The 17,260-nt window shown below is 44.5% G+C and overlaps 1 protein-coding gene and 1 pseudogene across 1 annotated transcript in view; one reads left to right on the top strand and one right to left on the bottom strand.

Annotated features, from left to right (window-relative positions):
• The window catches only part of KCMF1 (potassium channel modulatory factor 1), a 191,692-nt gene extending 176,704 nt beyond the window's left edge, over window positions 1-14,988 (bottom strand). Inside the window, exons 1-2 of the mRNA XM_077134757.1 lie at window positions 14,835-14,988; window positions 5,063-5,248 (exon numbers count right to left, since the gene is read on the bottom strand). Coding sequence (XP_076990872.1) covers window positions 5,063-5,120 — 58 coding nt within the window. The 5' untranslated portion in view covers window positions 5,121-5,248; window positions 14,835-14,988. The remainder of the gene's footprint in view (window positions 1-5,062; window positions 5,249-14,834) is intronic.
• LOC143661266 (farnesyl pyrophosphate synthase pseudogene) lies at window positions 51-1,132 on the top strand (annotated as a pseudogene).
• Window positions 14,989-17,260: the final 2,272 nt, after the last annotated feature.

Raw genomic sequence — 17,260 nt, 5'->3', positions numbered from 1 at the left:
AAAATTAAATATAAAAGAACGGTTAACAACAAAGCAAAAAGCAAGAACCAGCATCCAGAAATAGAGCACTTTGCTCTTCCCTCAGAATGAACGGAGACAAGAAATCTGATGTTCATGCCCAAGAAAAGCAGAATTTCATCCAGCACTTCTCCCAGATTCTCAAGGTGCTAATCGAGGATGAGATGGGGCACTCAGAGACAGGAGATGCTTTTGCCTGGCTCAAGGAGATCCTGGAGTAGACTGCCAAGTGCAGTCGGGGTTTGACGGTGCTGGCAATTTTCTGGGAGCTGGAGGAGCCAAAGAAGCAGGATGCTGATAGCCTCCAGCTGGCCCTGACTGTGTGCTGGTGTGTGGAACTGCCCCAAGATTTTTCCTGGTCTCAGACAACATTGTGGATTCATCCCTCACCCAACGAGGACAGCCCTGCTGGTATCAGAAACCAGGTATCGGTTTGGATGCCATTAATGACGCCATGTGGCTGGAAGCATGTATCTACCATCTACTGAAGCTCTACTGCTGGGAGCAGCCCTATTATCTAAACCTGATTGAGCTGTTCCTGCAGGTTTCTTATCAGACTGAGATCGGGCAGACTCTGGATCTCATCACAGCCCCTCCAGGGCAATATGGATCTTGGCAGATTCACTTAAAAGAGGTACAAATCCATTGTCAAATACAGGACAGCTTTCTACTCCTTCTACCTTCCTGTGGCTGCTGCCATGTATATGGTGGGCATTGACAGGGAGAAGGAGCGTGCCAATGCCAAGGAGATCCTTCTGGAGATGGAGGAGTTATTTCAGATTCAGAATGATTATCTGGACCTTTTGGGGGACCCTGATGTGACTGGCAAGGTTGGCACTGACGTCCAAGACAACAAGTGCAGCTGGCTGGTGGTTCAGTGTCTGCAACTGGCCTCTCCAGAACAGTGCCAGATCCTGCAGGAAAATTACAGGCAGCAGGAGGCTGAGAAGGTGACCCGGGTGAAGGCGCTGTATGAGGACCCAGAGCTGCCAGCTGTCACTATACATACGAGGAAGACACTTGCCTTCTGGGTCTCATCGAGCAGCACTCTGAGCCCCTGCCCCCGACTATCTTCTTGGGGCTGGTGCACAAGATCTACAAGTGGAAAAAGTGACCCAGAGACTGCGAGGGCGGGGAGGGGAGGTGCTTAATAAATGAGTCTATACTGCATTTCTTAATACAACTTATATGGACAGATTAATTGAACACCATAAGTACATGGAACCTTGAATAGGGCATGAGATTTTGTAGGTTTGTCCAGTGTGATGCCCCGATAAATCCCAGAGTTATTTGAACAGTGAATAAAGAAGTATTTGCAAAGTCCTCTTGGGGGAATGGAGAGAAAGGGGAAAATTCAACTTCCCCATTTGGAGAATTCCTGATATTTTCGCAAGTGGTGGGGACAACCAAATCAATAGGCCGAGCCTTCAATCTTGGGGTTTGTTCATATGAAACTTATCCCCACAAATGATAGGCTAAGCCTTCTTAAAATTGGGCCTAAGAGTCACCCCCAGAGAACCTCTTTCGTTGCTCAGATGCGGCCTATCTCTCTCTCAGATAACACAGCAAGCAAACTCACAGCCCTCCCTGTCTCTACGTGGGACATGACTCCCAGGAGTGTAAACCTTCCTGTCAACGTGGGACAGAAATCCTACAATGAGCTGGGATTCAGCATCAAGAGACTGAGAAAACCTCCAGTTTTTCTGAAAGGGGAAAGAGAGAAATGAGACAAGGTAAAGTGTTAGTGGCTGAGAGATTTCAGAGTTGAGAGTCTATCCTGGAGGTTATTTTTATGCATTATTGTAGATATCCCTTTTTTAGTCTAAGGCTAGAGGGAATGTGCCTGAAACTGTAGAGCTGTGTTCCAGTAGTCATGTTTCTTGAAGATGATTGCATAATAGTATAGCTTTTGCAATGTGACTGTGTGATTATGAAAACCTTGTTCTGATGCTCCTTTTATCTACAAAGACCAATGAGTAAAACATACGGATTAAAAATAAATAAATAATAGGGGGAACAAATGTTAAAAAAATAATAGATGGATACAGGGGGGAAATGTATCTACTGCAAACTGCAGGCTATGGTTAACAATAATATTTTAATATTCTTTCATTACCAGTTAACAAGTGTACCACACCAATACTATCGGTCATGGGTGGGTGGGTGGGGGAGGGATAAGGGGTACGGGAGGATTTGGGTTTTATTTTTTATTTTTATTCACTTTCTGGAGTAATGAAAATCTTCCAAAATTGATCATAGGGATGTATGTACAACTATGTGATGATACTGTGAGCCAGTGATTGTATACTTCAGATGGACTGTATGGCGTGTGAGTGTATCTCAATAAAAACTGTATTTAAAAAGAAAGATTAATTTTAAAAAGTAAAAAAAAAAAAAAAAAAGAATGAGTCTAACCGTCAAAACAAACAAACAAAAAGCAAAGAAAAAAAAGAGTGAGAAACCCTTCTTGAGCGAAAGCACAGGTGACAGTTTCAGAATAGGCTGGGGCCACGCCAGGCCAACCAGGGGAGCCAGTGAATATGGGCAGGAACCTGCCGGCAGCACTGAATTGACCTTTCAAGGTTGCAGCCTTTTCTTTCTGGGTCCATCCTGCCCTTCTCCCTTTATCTAAGCTGCTGCCCAGCTACCACACCACCACCATTGCCAAGTACAATCTACTCTTGGGAAAGAAGGTAATAGCTGTGTCCCCTTTTCAGGGACGTGTCTCTTAGGGTGGAGTGAAGACCAGATACTGTCATTCCCTATATCAGCAGGGGTGCGGTAGGAAGGTACTGATCTGGGGATGACACTAACTGTCAGGAAATTTCATGCTTATAACTCCATTGACTTCTTCTTTTACAGATGGGAAAAATGAGACTTGGAAAAATTACCTAATTTTCCCAAAGTAAACCAGCTGGTTCCTGTAGGGGCAAAGTCTCTCCTTAGCACTCCTGAAACCATCCTTCTCCTTATCAGAGTCTCTCCCAAGACCAGGGTAGCCAATGGGGGTGGGAGGTGGGGTTGTGGCCTGCCTTGGAGCAGTGGCTTCTGGGCTTGGCATTTGGGTAAAAATGCCCCCTCACTCCAAGGTTAGAAAAATATTCATTTATATATTTTTCTAGATTATTTTATGGCTTCATTTTTTTTTTTTTTTTTTTTTTTTAGGGAGGAAGGGAAGACAGAGAAGGAAGGAAGGAGGGAAGGAAGGAAGGGAGGAAGAAAGGGAAACATCTTTAAACATTTTCTTGTTTTATTATATTTTGTTTGTTTGTTTGTTTGTTACATGGGCTGGGGCCGGGAATCGAACCGGGGTCCTCCGGCATGGCAGGCAAGCACTCTTGCCCGCTGAGCCACCGCGGCCCGCCAATGGCTTCATTTTTTAAGAATATTTTTATTATAAACAATGAGCCAACATTCTTGACATACAAACATTCCTGACATACAGACATTCTTGACATACAAACATTCTTGACATGGTGTACAATTGATGGCTCACAATATCATCACATAGTTGTGTATTCATCACCATGATCATTTTTTTGAACGTTTGCATCTCTGCAGCAAAAGCAAGAAAAAAGAAAACTCTCACATGCCATACCCCTTACAACTCCTTTTTGTTGACCACTAGTATTTCAATCGACTCAGTTTATTTTAACTTTTGTTCCCCCTATTATTTGTTAATTTTCTTAGCCATATTTTTACTTATCTGTCCATACCATAGATAAAAGGAGCATCAGACACAAGGTTTTCACAATCACACAATCACATTGTGAAAGCTATATCATTGTACAATCATCTTCAAGAATCAAGGCTACTGGAACAAAGCTCTACAGTTTCAGGTACTTCCCTCTAGCCCCTTCAATACACTCTAAACTAAAAAGGGATGTCTATATAATGCATAAGAATAACTCCAGGATAACCTCTCGACTCTGTTTGGAATCTATGGCTTCATATTTTTTTTGCATGGGCAGGCACCAGGAATCGAACCCGGGTCTCCAGCATGGCAGGTGAGTACTCTGCCTGCTGAGCCACCATGGCCCGCCCTATGGATTCATTTTTTTTAACAGTTTTTTTTTTTTTAACATGGGCAGGCACCAGGAATCGAACCCGGGTCCTCTGGCGTGGCAGGCGAGCATTCTTGTCTGCTGAGCCACGGTGGCCCGCCCTGGATTCATTTTTAATATCAAATCTTAACACATCTTGTTAACCAAAAAAAAAAAATACATTTGGAATTTCCTTTAGTGTCTGATATGAGCAAAGTATCCATTTTTTAAACACTTAACTAATTCTCTCAGTACCATTTCTTGAACAATTGAATTTTTCAACACTGATTTAAAAGATCATCTTTATCATATATATACATACACACACATTTAACGTTTCATATATATCTAGGCATTCTAATCTATTCTGTTCATTTAATTGGCTATTCCAGCAACAGTACCAAACTTTGAAGATTAGAGTTTTAAAGTGTTTTGAGATGAAGCAGCAAGAATATTTTCCCCCTAAAGTTTGCACCCTTGCCCTGCCTCCCCCCTCCCGCCATTTATATTTCTGTAATGAATTTGTTAGTTTCAAATGATAGCTCATTGGAGACTTATTTAAATTGGACTAAATTTATAAATCAATTTGGGAGATAACTGTTGTTTACAATTTTGAGTCTTTACATTCAAGAGCATGGCATATCCTTCTCATTATTTAACTCTTATTCAATCTCCACCGGTAGAGTTCGATAGTTTTCTACATGAAATTTCTGTACCTTTCTTGCTACATTTACTCCTAAACATATTTTGTTCTGGTTATATTGCTGCTTAACTAACGACCCCAAAACTTAGTGGCTTAAAAGCAAGTATTTTGCTATATCTCATGTATTGTGCCTGATCGGGAAATTGAGCCGATTCAACTGGGCAATTCTGTTCTTTGGGGTGTCATTTGAGGTTCCTCAGTGGTACTCCGCTCATAGGTGGTCTGGTCTAGAAGTTTCAAGGTGGCTTCGCCTACATATCTGGTTCCCTGGCAGGGGCAGCTGAAAGGCTGGACTCACCTGGGGCTTGGGGACGGGGCACCGTGGATGGGAGAGCCAGTCGTGGCCCCTCCAGCATGGCAGCCAGTGTGGACTTCTTCCACAGCACTGGCTTCTGGAGTGAGCCTTCCAAGACAACCAGGCAGGAGCTCCGTGGCCTTTTGTGATCTAGCTTCCAAAGTCAGGCAGCAGTACGTCAGCCATATTCTGTGGGTTACAAGAAAATGTTAAGGCCAGCCCAGAGTCAGGGCCTCTTGGACGAGTGGCAAGGTCACCTCGAGGAAGAATACGTGGTATAGGATTGATCATTACGCCGAAATTGGAAAATACAGACTTCCAGATACAGAAATAGAATGTTCTATAGTGCATATTAATTGTGTAATTAATAGTCTTATTATGTATTATAAATTAGTCTGTTGATGGACATTTGGGTTGTTTCTACCTTTGGGCTATTACAAATAATGCTGCTGTACATATTTGTGGACAAGTTTTTTGTGGACAAGCTTTTTGTAGACATGTTTTCTTTTCTCTTAGGTCAGGTATGGAAGTGCTGGTCAGATGGGAATGAGGTTTAGTGGATCTGAGGAACTGCCAGACTGTTTTCCAGAAGGGCTGCACCATTTCACATTCCCACCAGCCGCCTGGGGCTCTGACACTTGTTATTATCTGACTTTGACTCTAACCATCCAAACAATAGGTTGAACAGTGATGATAGATTTCCTAACATTGAAATATGCTTGCATTCTTGGACTAAACCTTAATTGGCAATGCTGTAGTATTATTGTATTATAGTACAATATAATAATACAATACAATATAGTATATCGTAGTATAGTTCTTGGTTTATAAAATTTTAAAAAATAGTGTTTTATTTAGGCTTTTGCAGCAGTATTTACAGCAGATTCTGTTTTCAGGATCGTTTTGGCTTTGTAAAATGAGTTGGGAGGCATATGTCCTTTTCTAGCTATTGAAACAAGTTTTGAGGTGTTGAAGTCGTTGCTTTCTTGCAGCTTTGAAAGAAATCATCTGTGTGACCATCTGGACCTGGCACTCTTCTAAGTGGTAACGTGTGTGTGTGTGTGTGTGTGTGTGTGTGTGTGTGTGTGTGTGTATGAGGGATATTACTCAGTGCATAAGGATTTATGGCTGCTTTTAAAATAATGGATTATCAATATAAACAACCCTCTTTAACTGTTTACTGTTTTTTTTTGCCTAGAATTTTACTTTGGTTAACATTCTAATCCCTTTCATGGAAGAACTGTTGCAGATGTCTCTCTCCAGAAAGAATATGGTTGAAAATGCTTCTGACCCAGACTTAGAGTCTTTTAAAAGGATTTTTTTAAAACTCGCTTTTATATATGGTCAAAACTGACCTCTTTAGTCTTTTTTTTGTCATCTTGAATCATGCTTTTTTTCTTTTCTTTTTTTGCATGCTTTCTTTTAAAAAATGTTTCCTTGCCGGGTCTTTTTCTTAAAAGAGCTCTGTCTTCTTTAATTTTTGTATCGTCATAGAATCGGGCTCAGCTGTATGATGAAAAATCTCCTAAAATCCAGTGGCTTAGAGGTCACAGAAGCATGTTTCCCTTATTCCTAAGGAAGTCTGGAAGGAGAAGACAGCTGAGGCCCGGGGTAGCTGCTCCAAGGTCGCAGGCTTAGGATGGAGGCTCCTTCCAGCTTTCTTCCCCACCGTCCTCAACCTGTAACTTCAATTCCTAGGGTCATCTCCCAGCATGGTGAGGGTGGGAGCGGTATTTCTGCATTCATTGCTCCCTCATACCGGCCGGGCCTGGTATGGGATGGGCTGATGCCTGGTCTGAGCAGATGAGGCCTGCTGGAGTCCTGGGGCATGCGAGGAAGTGAGAAAACAAATCTCCAACCCCAATACAGGCGCCAGCTCCTAGGAAGGGGTTCAGCTATCGCTGTTCTGGGGCCTGTTTACACACCCTTGGGGGTTCAGCCTCCTCTCTGGATCCTGAACCGTGTTGCTGGGTCCCCCCACCAGTACTACCAAGACTTTCAGCCCAGACTGTCTGAATTGCAGCTATTATTCTACTCGTGGTTTGGTTTTCTCTTTGCTTTAATGGAGCAGTCTGAAGGTAAATATTTTATATAATGTTTTCCACTTTATTAACTTTTTAATTTCTTCAAAAAATTGGGACACAAGATAAAAGGATTTGGGGATGGGTTAAATCAGTTTAGACCTCATGCCTGGACTTTCCCAGAGTCTGATACAGAGAATGATACCCATGTTATATTACTCTCTCCTTTTAAAAGAGCCAGTCTCTGTGAGTGGTGATATATTCTGATTCTTATTTTTTAACTTTTTGTTTTGAAATCATTTCATTACAGAAATGTTGTGAGTGTAGTACAAAGATCTCCCATGTTCTTGTCACCTAGATTCATCCACTATTAATTTGGCTGTATTTGTTTTCTTTTTCTTACTCTAAACACAGACACACAAGGATTGCTTTTATTTCGCTGACCTAGTTGAGAATAGGTTGCAGAGAGCATGATCTTTGTCCCCAAATCTTTCTGCGCATGTCTCCCAAGAACAGGACATTTTCTTACATAACCACAGTACAGTCCTCCAAATCAGGAAATTTAACATCATTAGAATGTTTTTTGTCTAAAATAAGATCCATATTCACATTTCATAAATTTTCCAATACTGTCCTTTACAGCAATTATTTTTCTCCAATGTAGAATCAATGCTGAATCAAGCCGTGTATTGGGTGTCACATCTCTTTACTCCCTTTGAGTCTCAACAACAATGTTGTCCTCCACCTTTTGTCTTTTGTGATCTTGACATTTTTGAGAGTGAAGACCTTCAATTTGGGTTTGTCTGGTGATGCCTCAGCAATATCACAGCTGTGATGCCAAGTTCATCATAGTGTTTCATATCGGTGGCACATGGTGTTGGTTTGTTCCATTATTGGTAACGTGATAGTTAGGTTCAGTTGTCAACTTGGCCAGGTGATGATGCCCTGTTGTTCTGTTTCTGCTGCTTTAAATCAGCAGTATGCGAAAGTCATCTACGGCATTCATCTAAGATATTTGCAGTAACTAAGGGGAGTGCCTTCCACAATGAGTGAGGTTTAATTTAATTAGCTGGAGGTTTAAAAGAGGGAGGTCAGAAGAGAACTCAGCAGCTCAGCCCAGGCATTTGGAGATGCAGAAACAAATCGCCCAGGGGAAAGCCACTGGAGCCCAGGAGCCAGGAGAGAAGCCCAGCACTCATCGCCATGTCCCTTCCCGCATAACAGTGAACCTCAGGTGAAAGTCAGCTGTCTTTCTTCCGAAGAACTATAAATTTTTAACAAATAAATCCCCTTATTAAAAGCCGATCCATCTCTGGTGTGTTGTAGTCTGGCAGCTTGGGGAAGACTAAAATAGGTGATGCCAACTTTAACCTGATTGTTTTTTTCTTTTTTAATGTCAAGAAAAAACATAATCAGTGGAATTATCATTTGATGTACTTAGCAACACCTTTCATCATTAAGCATCTATCTTCCAGGCCTTAGTCATATTTTAAAAATTAGAGAATTAAGTAGTATTCTTTGATTTCCCTTTGTCTTATCTCCTTGTGGTACTCTGCCTAAATTTTTACTTACAGCTAGGCATCATAGATGTAAGTGTATGGCTGTCTGTCTGTTTTTAAGCTCAGGACTCTTGCCCCAGCCCTGGTCTTTGGCAGGGACACTGAGAAGAGGGCTCTGATGACAAAGAAGTTTAGGTCTCCTCCACAAGTCCAAGTTTGCCTTCCCCAGGGTCCAGCCCAGAATAGCCCATGCAGTCCCAGGGGTTAAGTGCTTAATGGGTCTTTCATACACCCATTGAGCAGACAATTGTGTAGACATTGATGGGTTTGGAGGCTCAGCATACATTTGCTCTCATCCCGTGAATCCCTGATTTTCATGCAGATTCTGCTCCATCTCCATTTGCTGGCTTCTGACTCTAGTGGAGCTGACCCATTCCTGACTGCGGGGGCAGCGTGTCACCTAGGTTGAGCCCATCATTGTCCTCACTGACCTGGCCAGCACGTGTGGGTCAGGGATCGTCGTAGGACCTGATTTAGGCTGGTGAAAGTTAGATGCAGGATTTTTGTTTGAAGTGGACGAGGAGAAGTTCTTTCTTTTCTGCTGTTTACACCCAGGAGAAATGTATTCTTTGAACTGCAGCAGGCAAACAATTACCCAGCCAGGAGCGTCAGCCTGGAGCAAAGCCTTCAGAAGAAGCAGAGCTGAGAGATGCAGTGAGGGAACTAGGCTCCTGTGACATCATTTGACTCCCTCCATCAGCCGTCCTCGACTCAAAGCCCACTCCCTGGACTCCTCATCAATAAGTCCCTTTTGCTTAAGGCTGGCTGGATAGGGTTTTTAGTCACAAACCCAAGAATCCTCATGATGCAGGGATTGTACACTTGACTGATTCTTTTCTAAAACCAAGCCAGATTAAATAATCTGCATAGCAGAGAAGAAAAGGAGGGACAGCTTGGCAGGAGAGAACATTTGGACAAAATAGTGACTTGAATAATTTGTTTCTTTTAGCCACCAGGGTTTCAGAGGGAGGTCTTAGTGCTGCGCTGATGCAGGAGTAAGTCTTGCTAAGAAGACTCTCCCTCAGGTATAACAGGATTCTCCACCATGTAGAGAGAATTCTTAGTTATGGTTGGGTGCTAGGAAACTTTAAATGTCATCCAAGGGGCCGAAGGTTTCCATTTCCCAACCCATGGTCGAACCCTCCTGAGTTTATCTACACCTACAAACCACACCCATTTAACGTGATAGAAACAGACACAAATGCTACAGGAATTCAGGGTAAATGTTGACAAAAGCCAGGGCTGTGCCAACAGGGCTGTCTCAGCATTCAGGGCTCAGTATTTTGAATTTCACTGGGAAGGTGAAAAATAAACTTGTTCCTTTTCAGTTTTAAGTCAGTATACAGAATTGCAAGGGCCTATCTAACCGTCCTTAATCTGAGTCTGTGAGAGAATGGGGTATAGGGGAATTCATTTTTGCTTTTCCTGAGCAACTAACACCCATGACTCAGCATTTAGTAGATGTTTAATAAATTGTGGTTGAATGAATGAAGAAAGCAATGAATCAATAATTACTATGGCTCCTACAATGTGTCCGGGCCTAACAAGTTTGTTGATTCTGGCCAACTCAGCCTGCTCTTCTCCCACTCAGATTCCCACTGGTGTTAGCTTCCTGGGTTTGGTCTGAACCAAGATCTATGATGTGTGTTCTTTGACAAGCTCTGCTATCTACATGATGTCTTGAGCTTTGGGGTTCAGAGCCAGAGGCGGCAATTTAAACATGGCTTTGCTTTATTGCCTCTCTATACAATGTGTTGGCCATTGTTTTAGTTTTCCAGGCTGCTTAAGTCATGCAGCGGGCTGGCTTAAATAATGGGAGTTGAAGGGTTCATGGTTTTGAGGCTGAGAGAAGTCCAAATCAAGGCATCATTAAGGCAATACTTTCTTCCAAAAGACTTGTGTTCTGGGGTTGGCTGCCGGCCACCCTTGGTCTTGGGCTCCTTGGTCACATGGCAATGCCTATAGCGGCCTCTCCTGGCCTCCCCATTCTCTTCCAGGTTCCCTTGACCTTTGGCTTCTGTCTGTTCCTTCTGTGCTTTCTCTCTGAATTTCACTCTGCTTATAAAAGACTCCAGTATTAGGATTAAGACCCATCCAGGTTGAAGAGGGCCACACCTAAAATAAAGGAGCCTCATCAAATGGTCCCACTTACAATGGGTTCACACCCATGGGAATGGATTAATTTTAAGAACATGAGACCAATGCAATCGCTCTCCAAAGCAGAACTGTGACTCCCAATATCTTCCTGGGAAATGCCCTGTTACAGGATGCTTTGGTCTTCCCTTCTGGAACTTAGAACAGAGAAGAGAAGTCAGGTACCAGCAAAAAATGTTTGTCTCTTAAATGACAACTTTTCTAATTGCCCATATAAACTGAAATCTTACTAATTCTCCCTCTGCAATATCTTTCATATTTGTTGTTTTCCTATCCTATTCTTGGTGACCTGCCGGGGCTGCTGACATCAGCACACAAGAGCCAATTGTTAAATGATCAGAAACCAGGCAAGCTCACTGTTAAACGTTGGCAGCTTGAAACTGGCAATATTTACACTACTGAAATTGGCAAAATGCTGCAAATCAGCCCCCCAACCTGAACTGAGAGGGGACTGTTAAATGTTTAACACAATACCACTATGTCTAGGTTTTCCCTAGTTTAAGTCTTTGTTCCCTCTGGCCTGGAGGGAATGTCACAATATCCTACATGTCACAATATCCTGCTAATCAGTATGTCTGCACTTAAGATTCTTCCCATTCCAGCTCTCTGTTAGAATGCTTTTGACTACGTAACAGAGAACCCAACCACAGATTTCTTAAATCTAAGAAAAGTTTATCATTTTACATAACAAGAAAGTTCAGCAATGAGGAAAACTCAGCAGCGCAAGAACTCACCAAGTTCCCAGACTCTTTATTTTTTCATCCATGTCAGCATTTGTCCTCTCAAGCTTTCAAGTTGACTAAAACAGTCCATTTGAAACAGCTTCACAAAACATTTGCGCTTTTCCTTCTGTTCTTTGTGAAGAGCTATACAGTTTTCCCAGAAGCCCCCCAGAGGGCTTCCTTTTGGGTCTTTTCGTCCAGAATCTCACCCTAAATGAGGTGGTTTGGGGCTGTATGTAGCCCAGAAAAGATGTTCTTAAATCTAATCCATTCCTGTGGGCGTGGAACCTATTTTAAGCAGAATCTTCTGACAAGACTACTTGAGTTAGGTGTGGCCCTCAACCAGGAGTCCTTTATAAAAGAATGTATGAAATACAGACGGAGTGGGAGCAGCCAGAAGTGGAAAGTCAAAAGAACCCAGAAGAGAAGGGAGAGACAATGAGACTCTGCTGTGTGCACTGCCATGTAACAAACTAAGGACCAAGTATTACTGGTAGCCAGCCCCAAAACTCCCCAGTCTTTGGGGAGAAAGCATCGCCTTGTTGATACCTTGATTTGGACTTTCTTTTGGACTCAAAATAAATTCCCATTGTTTAACCCGATCCATTTAATGGCATTTGCTTGAGCAAGCCAAGGAAATTAAAACCCATACCTATTCTTAAATTGATCACTGGCAAGGGGAATGGAATTGCCATGATTGTTTTGGATCACTATTTCTTGACACTTTAGAATAACATCTTTTACATAAACTATTTTATAATGCCTCTCTTTCCTGAAATAAAAATAAAAGATAATATAACCCACCCATACACATACAAAAAAAAATACAGAAAATAAAAAAAAATACAACCCTCTAACTGGAATATAAAGGTGAAAGAAAGATGATTTATAAAATATTGTATTGCAATGTGTTAACTTGGCTGGATGATGGTGTTCAGTTATTTGGTTAAAGGTTACTGTGAGGGTATTTCCTGGATTTAAACTACTAATCAATTGGTTGCATCTAAGGCTGATTATAACTACAACCAACAAAGGAGATTGCCTTCAGCAATGAGAAAAGTCTCATCGAGTCAATTGGAGGCCTGAAAGGAGAATTGAGGAGTTTAGCAACAAGAAGGAATTTCAATTTCTACTTCAGCCAGATAGCTTTTCCTGGGGAATTCATCATCATTCTCGCTGGAATTTCTAACTTGTGGCCTGTCCTACAGAATTTGGACATGCCAATTCCCATTGTCACATGAGGCAATTCCTATAATCTCTCTTTCTCTCTCTCGATATATATATATATATATCTTTTAAATATATATATATATATTTATTAAGATATCTTCACCCACCAAAGTATATAATTAGTGGCTCACAGTATCATCACATGCTTGTGTATTCATCATCATGATAAATTTTAGAACATTTGCATCACTCCAGAAAAAGAAATAAAAAGAAAAAAGAAAAATCCATACATCCAATACCCTTTACCTCTCCCTCTTATTGATCACTAGTATTGCAATCTACCCATTTTTTATCCCTTATACTCCCCTATTATTTATTCATTTTTTGTCCTTAATGTTTTTTTTTTTTACTCATTTGTCCATACCCTGGATGAAGGGAGCATCAGACACAAGGTTTTCACAATCATCAAGTCACATTGTAAAAGTTACATAGTTATACAATCTTCTTCAAGAATCAAGGCTACTGGAATACAGTTCAACAGTTTTAGGTACTTTCCTCCAGCCACTCCAATACACCATAAACTAAAAAGGGATATCTACATACTGCATAAGAATAATCTCCAGGATAAGCTATTGACTCTATTTGAAATCTCGCAACTACTGGAACTTTATTTTGTCTCATTTCTCTTTTCCCCCTTTTGGTCAATAAGGCTTTCTCAATCTCATGATGCTGGATCCTGGCTCATCCCTGAGAGTCCTGTTCCACATTGTCAGGGAGATTTATACCCCTGGGAGTCATGTCTCACATAGGGGGGAGAGCAGTGAGTTCACCTGCTGAATTGGCTTAGAGAGAAAGGCCACATCTTAACAACCAAAGAGGTTCTCTGGAGGTGACTCTTTGGCATAATCATAAGTAGGTTTAGCTTTTCCTTTGCAGGAATAAATTTCATGGGCACGAGCCCCGAGATCGAGGTCTCAGCCTATTGAATTGGTTGTTCCCACTACTTGCAAGAATATCAGGAATCCCCCAGATGGGGAAGTTTAATATTTCCACATTTTTCCCCAGATCTTAGGCTTACACTAATCAAGACTCATTCCTGAGGCTGGGCTCCTTGAAACCCATCAACTGCCTGATAACTGTAAAAAACTGTGCCTCCACTGAGCATGAAGGAATCAGGGAAGCAGATGTGGCATGGATGATGTGATGGTGACGGTGATGGAGGTGGCGATGATGGTGGTGGTGGTAGTAGAGGTGGTGACGGTGGTGGAGGTAATGGTGATGGTGGTGGACACCTCATAAGGACACGCATTATACTGGATTTAGGTTCTACTCCAATCCAGCTTCACCTCATCTTAACTTGATCACATCCGCAAATACCCTCCTTCCAAATAAGGCTACATTCACGGTTCTGGGTGGGCATGAATTTTGGGAAGACACTATCCAACCTGGTGCAGATGAATTCCTTATATTTTTACCTCACAGTTTCCTGTTCCCTTTATCTAAGTCCCCCACTCCCTGCTTCCCAAAGGTCCCCCATTAATCTCTCAAGAGCTAGTTTTGGTTCTGCAATATATGAAGAGTAGGGAGATGGCTGGGGGGAAGAGATAGAAAGGTGCTTTGGGGGAGTGATAGGCAGCGGTGTGTAAAGGTATGGAAGCGGAAACACCTACTATTTTCTGAGACAAGGAGGTGTTTTCTTGGGGGTGGGAGAGAGATCTGGGGTATTGGGAAGTATTGGCAAGAGTGGTCCTACTTCCCGAGGGTACCTGAGTGCAGACTGGCTTCACCTTGATGTTTTCCCAGTATGTTGAACAATGCGTGGCACCTACTAGGCTCTCAGCATATGCTTACAGAATGAATGAAGGCCTGGGCCCAGGAAGGAGAGTGTGGGTCTCTGGGGGCCTCCACAGTCCTGAGCCACATCCTACGAGATGGGAAAACGTTCTTAGCCTTGAAACTACACCTAACAGGGCCGCCTAATTATTAAAAGCTCATTTTAGGAATGATATGAGAAAACAAAACTGAAAATTTAAACAAGTTTGAAAAGGAACGCAACATCTTTATCTCGGCTTCAGAGCAAGCGGCAATCATTTTGTGATTGGACTAATACTTGGTTCTTGAATTCTTAGACAACAAAAAAAGGGCATACATTAGTCATTTTGTATACTTCTCCCAATGTGGACGCGGCAGGATAATGGGTAGGAAGGAGTGGGACTGGGATGACTCGATGCTCTCTGACACCGGAGCTAACGTACTGCGGCCGCCTCCATCACGAAGCCTTCTGAGATTCCCTTGCGCGCCGGATCAATCACCCGGAAGGAGGCGGGGTTTCGGCAGGCTGGCCCCTCCGCGCATGCGCAGTTCCTTGGGCGGGGCCCTTCCTGTCTTTGACACTGGGGCTCTGGGCTGGTCGCTTGTGCGCTCCGGAGCGACCCGAGTAGGGTGGGCGGCCGGCGTTCCCGCGTAAACCCGCGGTAGTGAGAGAAGGGTTGTGTGGTAGACACGCCCTTCCGCTGCCGCCTTCCTCCTGTGCCCTGCCCCCCTTCGGCCAGCCTCGAGAGTGGGAAAGCAAGACAGACAGTCGGCAGTCTCCTCATTCTTGTCTTAGATTCGTAGGAAGGGCAGGGCTCTCCTCGGCACCCCAGCACCTCAGATGGCGGATTTCCTGGGGAGGGCCTGAGAACGGCGTGAAAGGAAGCGGGGGCCCGGAAGCAGGGCTCTGTGGCTGCTCTCCCGGACAAGCGCGGGTCGGGGGGCCCCCAGAGGAGATTGCGGGGATACGCGGGAAGACCGGCTGCTATTTGAGCCCCAGACGCAGTCCCGGGCAGGAGGCGGGAGCTGGAAGAGGCGTTGGGCGTGGCGAGCCCAGGCAGGGCCCGAGTGTCCCTGGGGGGGCGCGAGGAGGAGCCCTTCAGTCCTGAGCCCTGCCCTAGTCTCCAGCTCTGCTTCCGCCGTCGCCTGCCCTCCCACACCTCGCCTCCCAGCCCCGTGCTCGCGCCACTCCTGCCGGAGGGCTCCTGGGTCTTCTTCACACACCTCAGACGCCTTCTCAGTTCGAGGCTTTTGCACTAGCCGCTCCTGCGGCCAGCAACCCGCTCCACCCAGTGCTCCCGGGCGCCAAGAGTCCTCTCCTGCATCCTTCGGGTCTTTGCTCAAAGGCCTTTTCTTCCAGGGGTCCTCCCTGACCGCCCGATTCAAAACTGCAATTGCGCTACCTATCCCTCACATACTTGGGCACTGACGCCCTAACCAGCTGTATTTTTCTCCAAGACCTGTTTCACCAGCAGCCATACTCTCATTACTGTTTGAAAGCAGAAGTGATATCTTCCTCTTTTTAAAAATTTAACCTCTCAGGAGGATCTTCTACGACGTGCACCTTGGTGGGGCACTCATGAAATGACCCCGCAGACAGGGGGGTCGTAGCATCCCTCAGAGCGCACGCTTAACCCTCAACCCTGGCTCCTACTCATGGACTCCCTTCACTGCCTGAAGCCTCAGTTTCCCCCATTTGTAAAATGGGGTGAATCACCCTACCTAATTGTGCTGCTGAGTTAAAGTTCCTAGCCTGGCAGCTCTGGGCCCTGGAATGTTAGTGTTCCTCACTCCCCCTCCCCAGACCCAGCCTCTCTCCACAGTGCGGATCTTGCTGTCCAGTCACTTTAGGCAAACCAGCAGTGGCCCCCTCGCCCTATGTTCCCAATTTTGGTCTGCTGTGGTTGTCTCACCCACTGGATTTGTAGTTCCTTGTGGACTGGCTCGAATCGCATTCCTATCACCCACAGTCGCTCCCGGCCATTTAGTGGGCCGGCAACTGCCCTCCTCTCCCCCGTCCTGAAAGGAAACCCCACCCCTGGAGTCACAGGTCTGTTCTTTCTGCCCTTAAGGCCCCCAGGCCGGACCTTCCCTAGGCCCCCTTGGCTGGTCCCTCCCTTTTCCCCTGGGTCTTGGGGACGTAACGGGGAGGGGGAGGGGGAGATTTCTGCTCCGCCCGGCACTCCCACTGTTTTTGCTTAAGGTTTCGAGCTAGGCTTGAGACAAAAAGCGAGCCTGTCCCCAGGGTTCGAATTCTTATTTCTGCGCTGCGGCTTCCCCAGATCCCGTCTTTGTTTTTGTTCTGATGCCACCGCTTCCCAGCTCCAAGAAAAGGCCTGTTGGAGAACTGGTGGCCATTCTAGATAGTCTCCCCCGCCCTTTTTTTCCTAGACTTTAAATGACTTGTCTTCTCCTGGTGTCCATCAGCGCTAGGAGGAACCCGGAGAGAAGCAGTACGACTGTAAAGCTTAGCAGAAACGAATTCTGCTCCTTTGAAAACGCATTTTTCAGTGCGACTTCCAAGAATTAGAGTGAGGTGAAAGTTTATACGGGACGGCATTACCAGCACGAGCTAGGCAGCTAATATCCCGCGAAATCTTCTGGAAATGCAGGTAGAGTCCAAACTGAAGAACTACCACCCCCCAGGGCCCCCCATTCGCGTGCCCCTCCCCCCCTGCGGCAGGAACCTCGACTCCAGCGCCTGGAGTTCTGCTGCAGCCGCGCGCCCCCGGTATGCTCAACGAAGCGATTCGGACTACGCCA

Source organism: Tamandua tetradactyla, chromosome 17 (assembly GCF_023851605.1).
Source record: "Tamandua tetradactyla isolate mTamTet1 chromosome 17, mTamTet1.pri, whole genome shotgun sequence".
NCBI classification, from domain to species: domain Eukaryota; kingdom Metazoa; phylum Chordata; class Mammalia; order Pilosa; family Myrmecophagidae; genus Tamandua; species Tamandua tetradactyla.
Note: the sequence above shows the minus strand (reverse complement) of the source record. Positions and strands in the feature narration are given on the sequence as shown.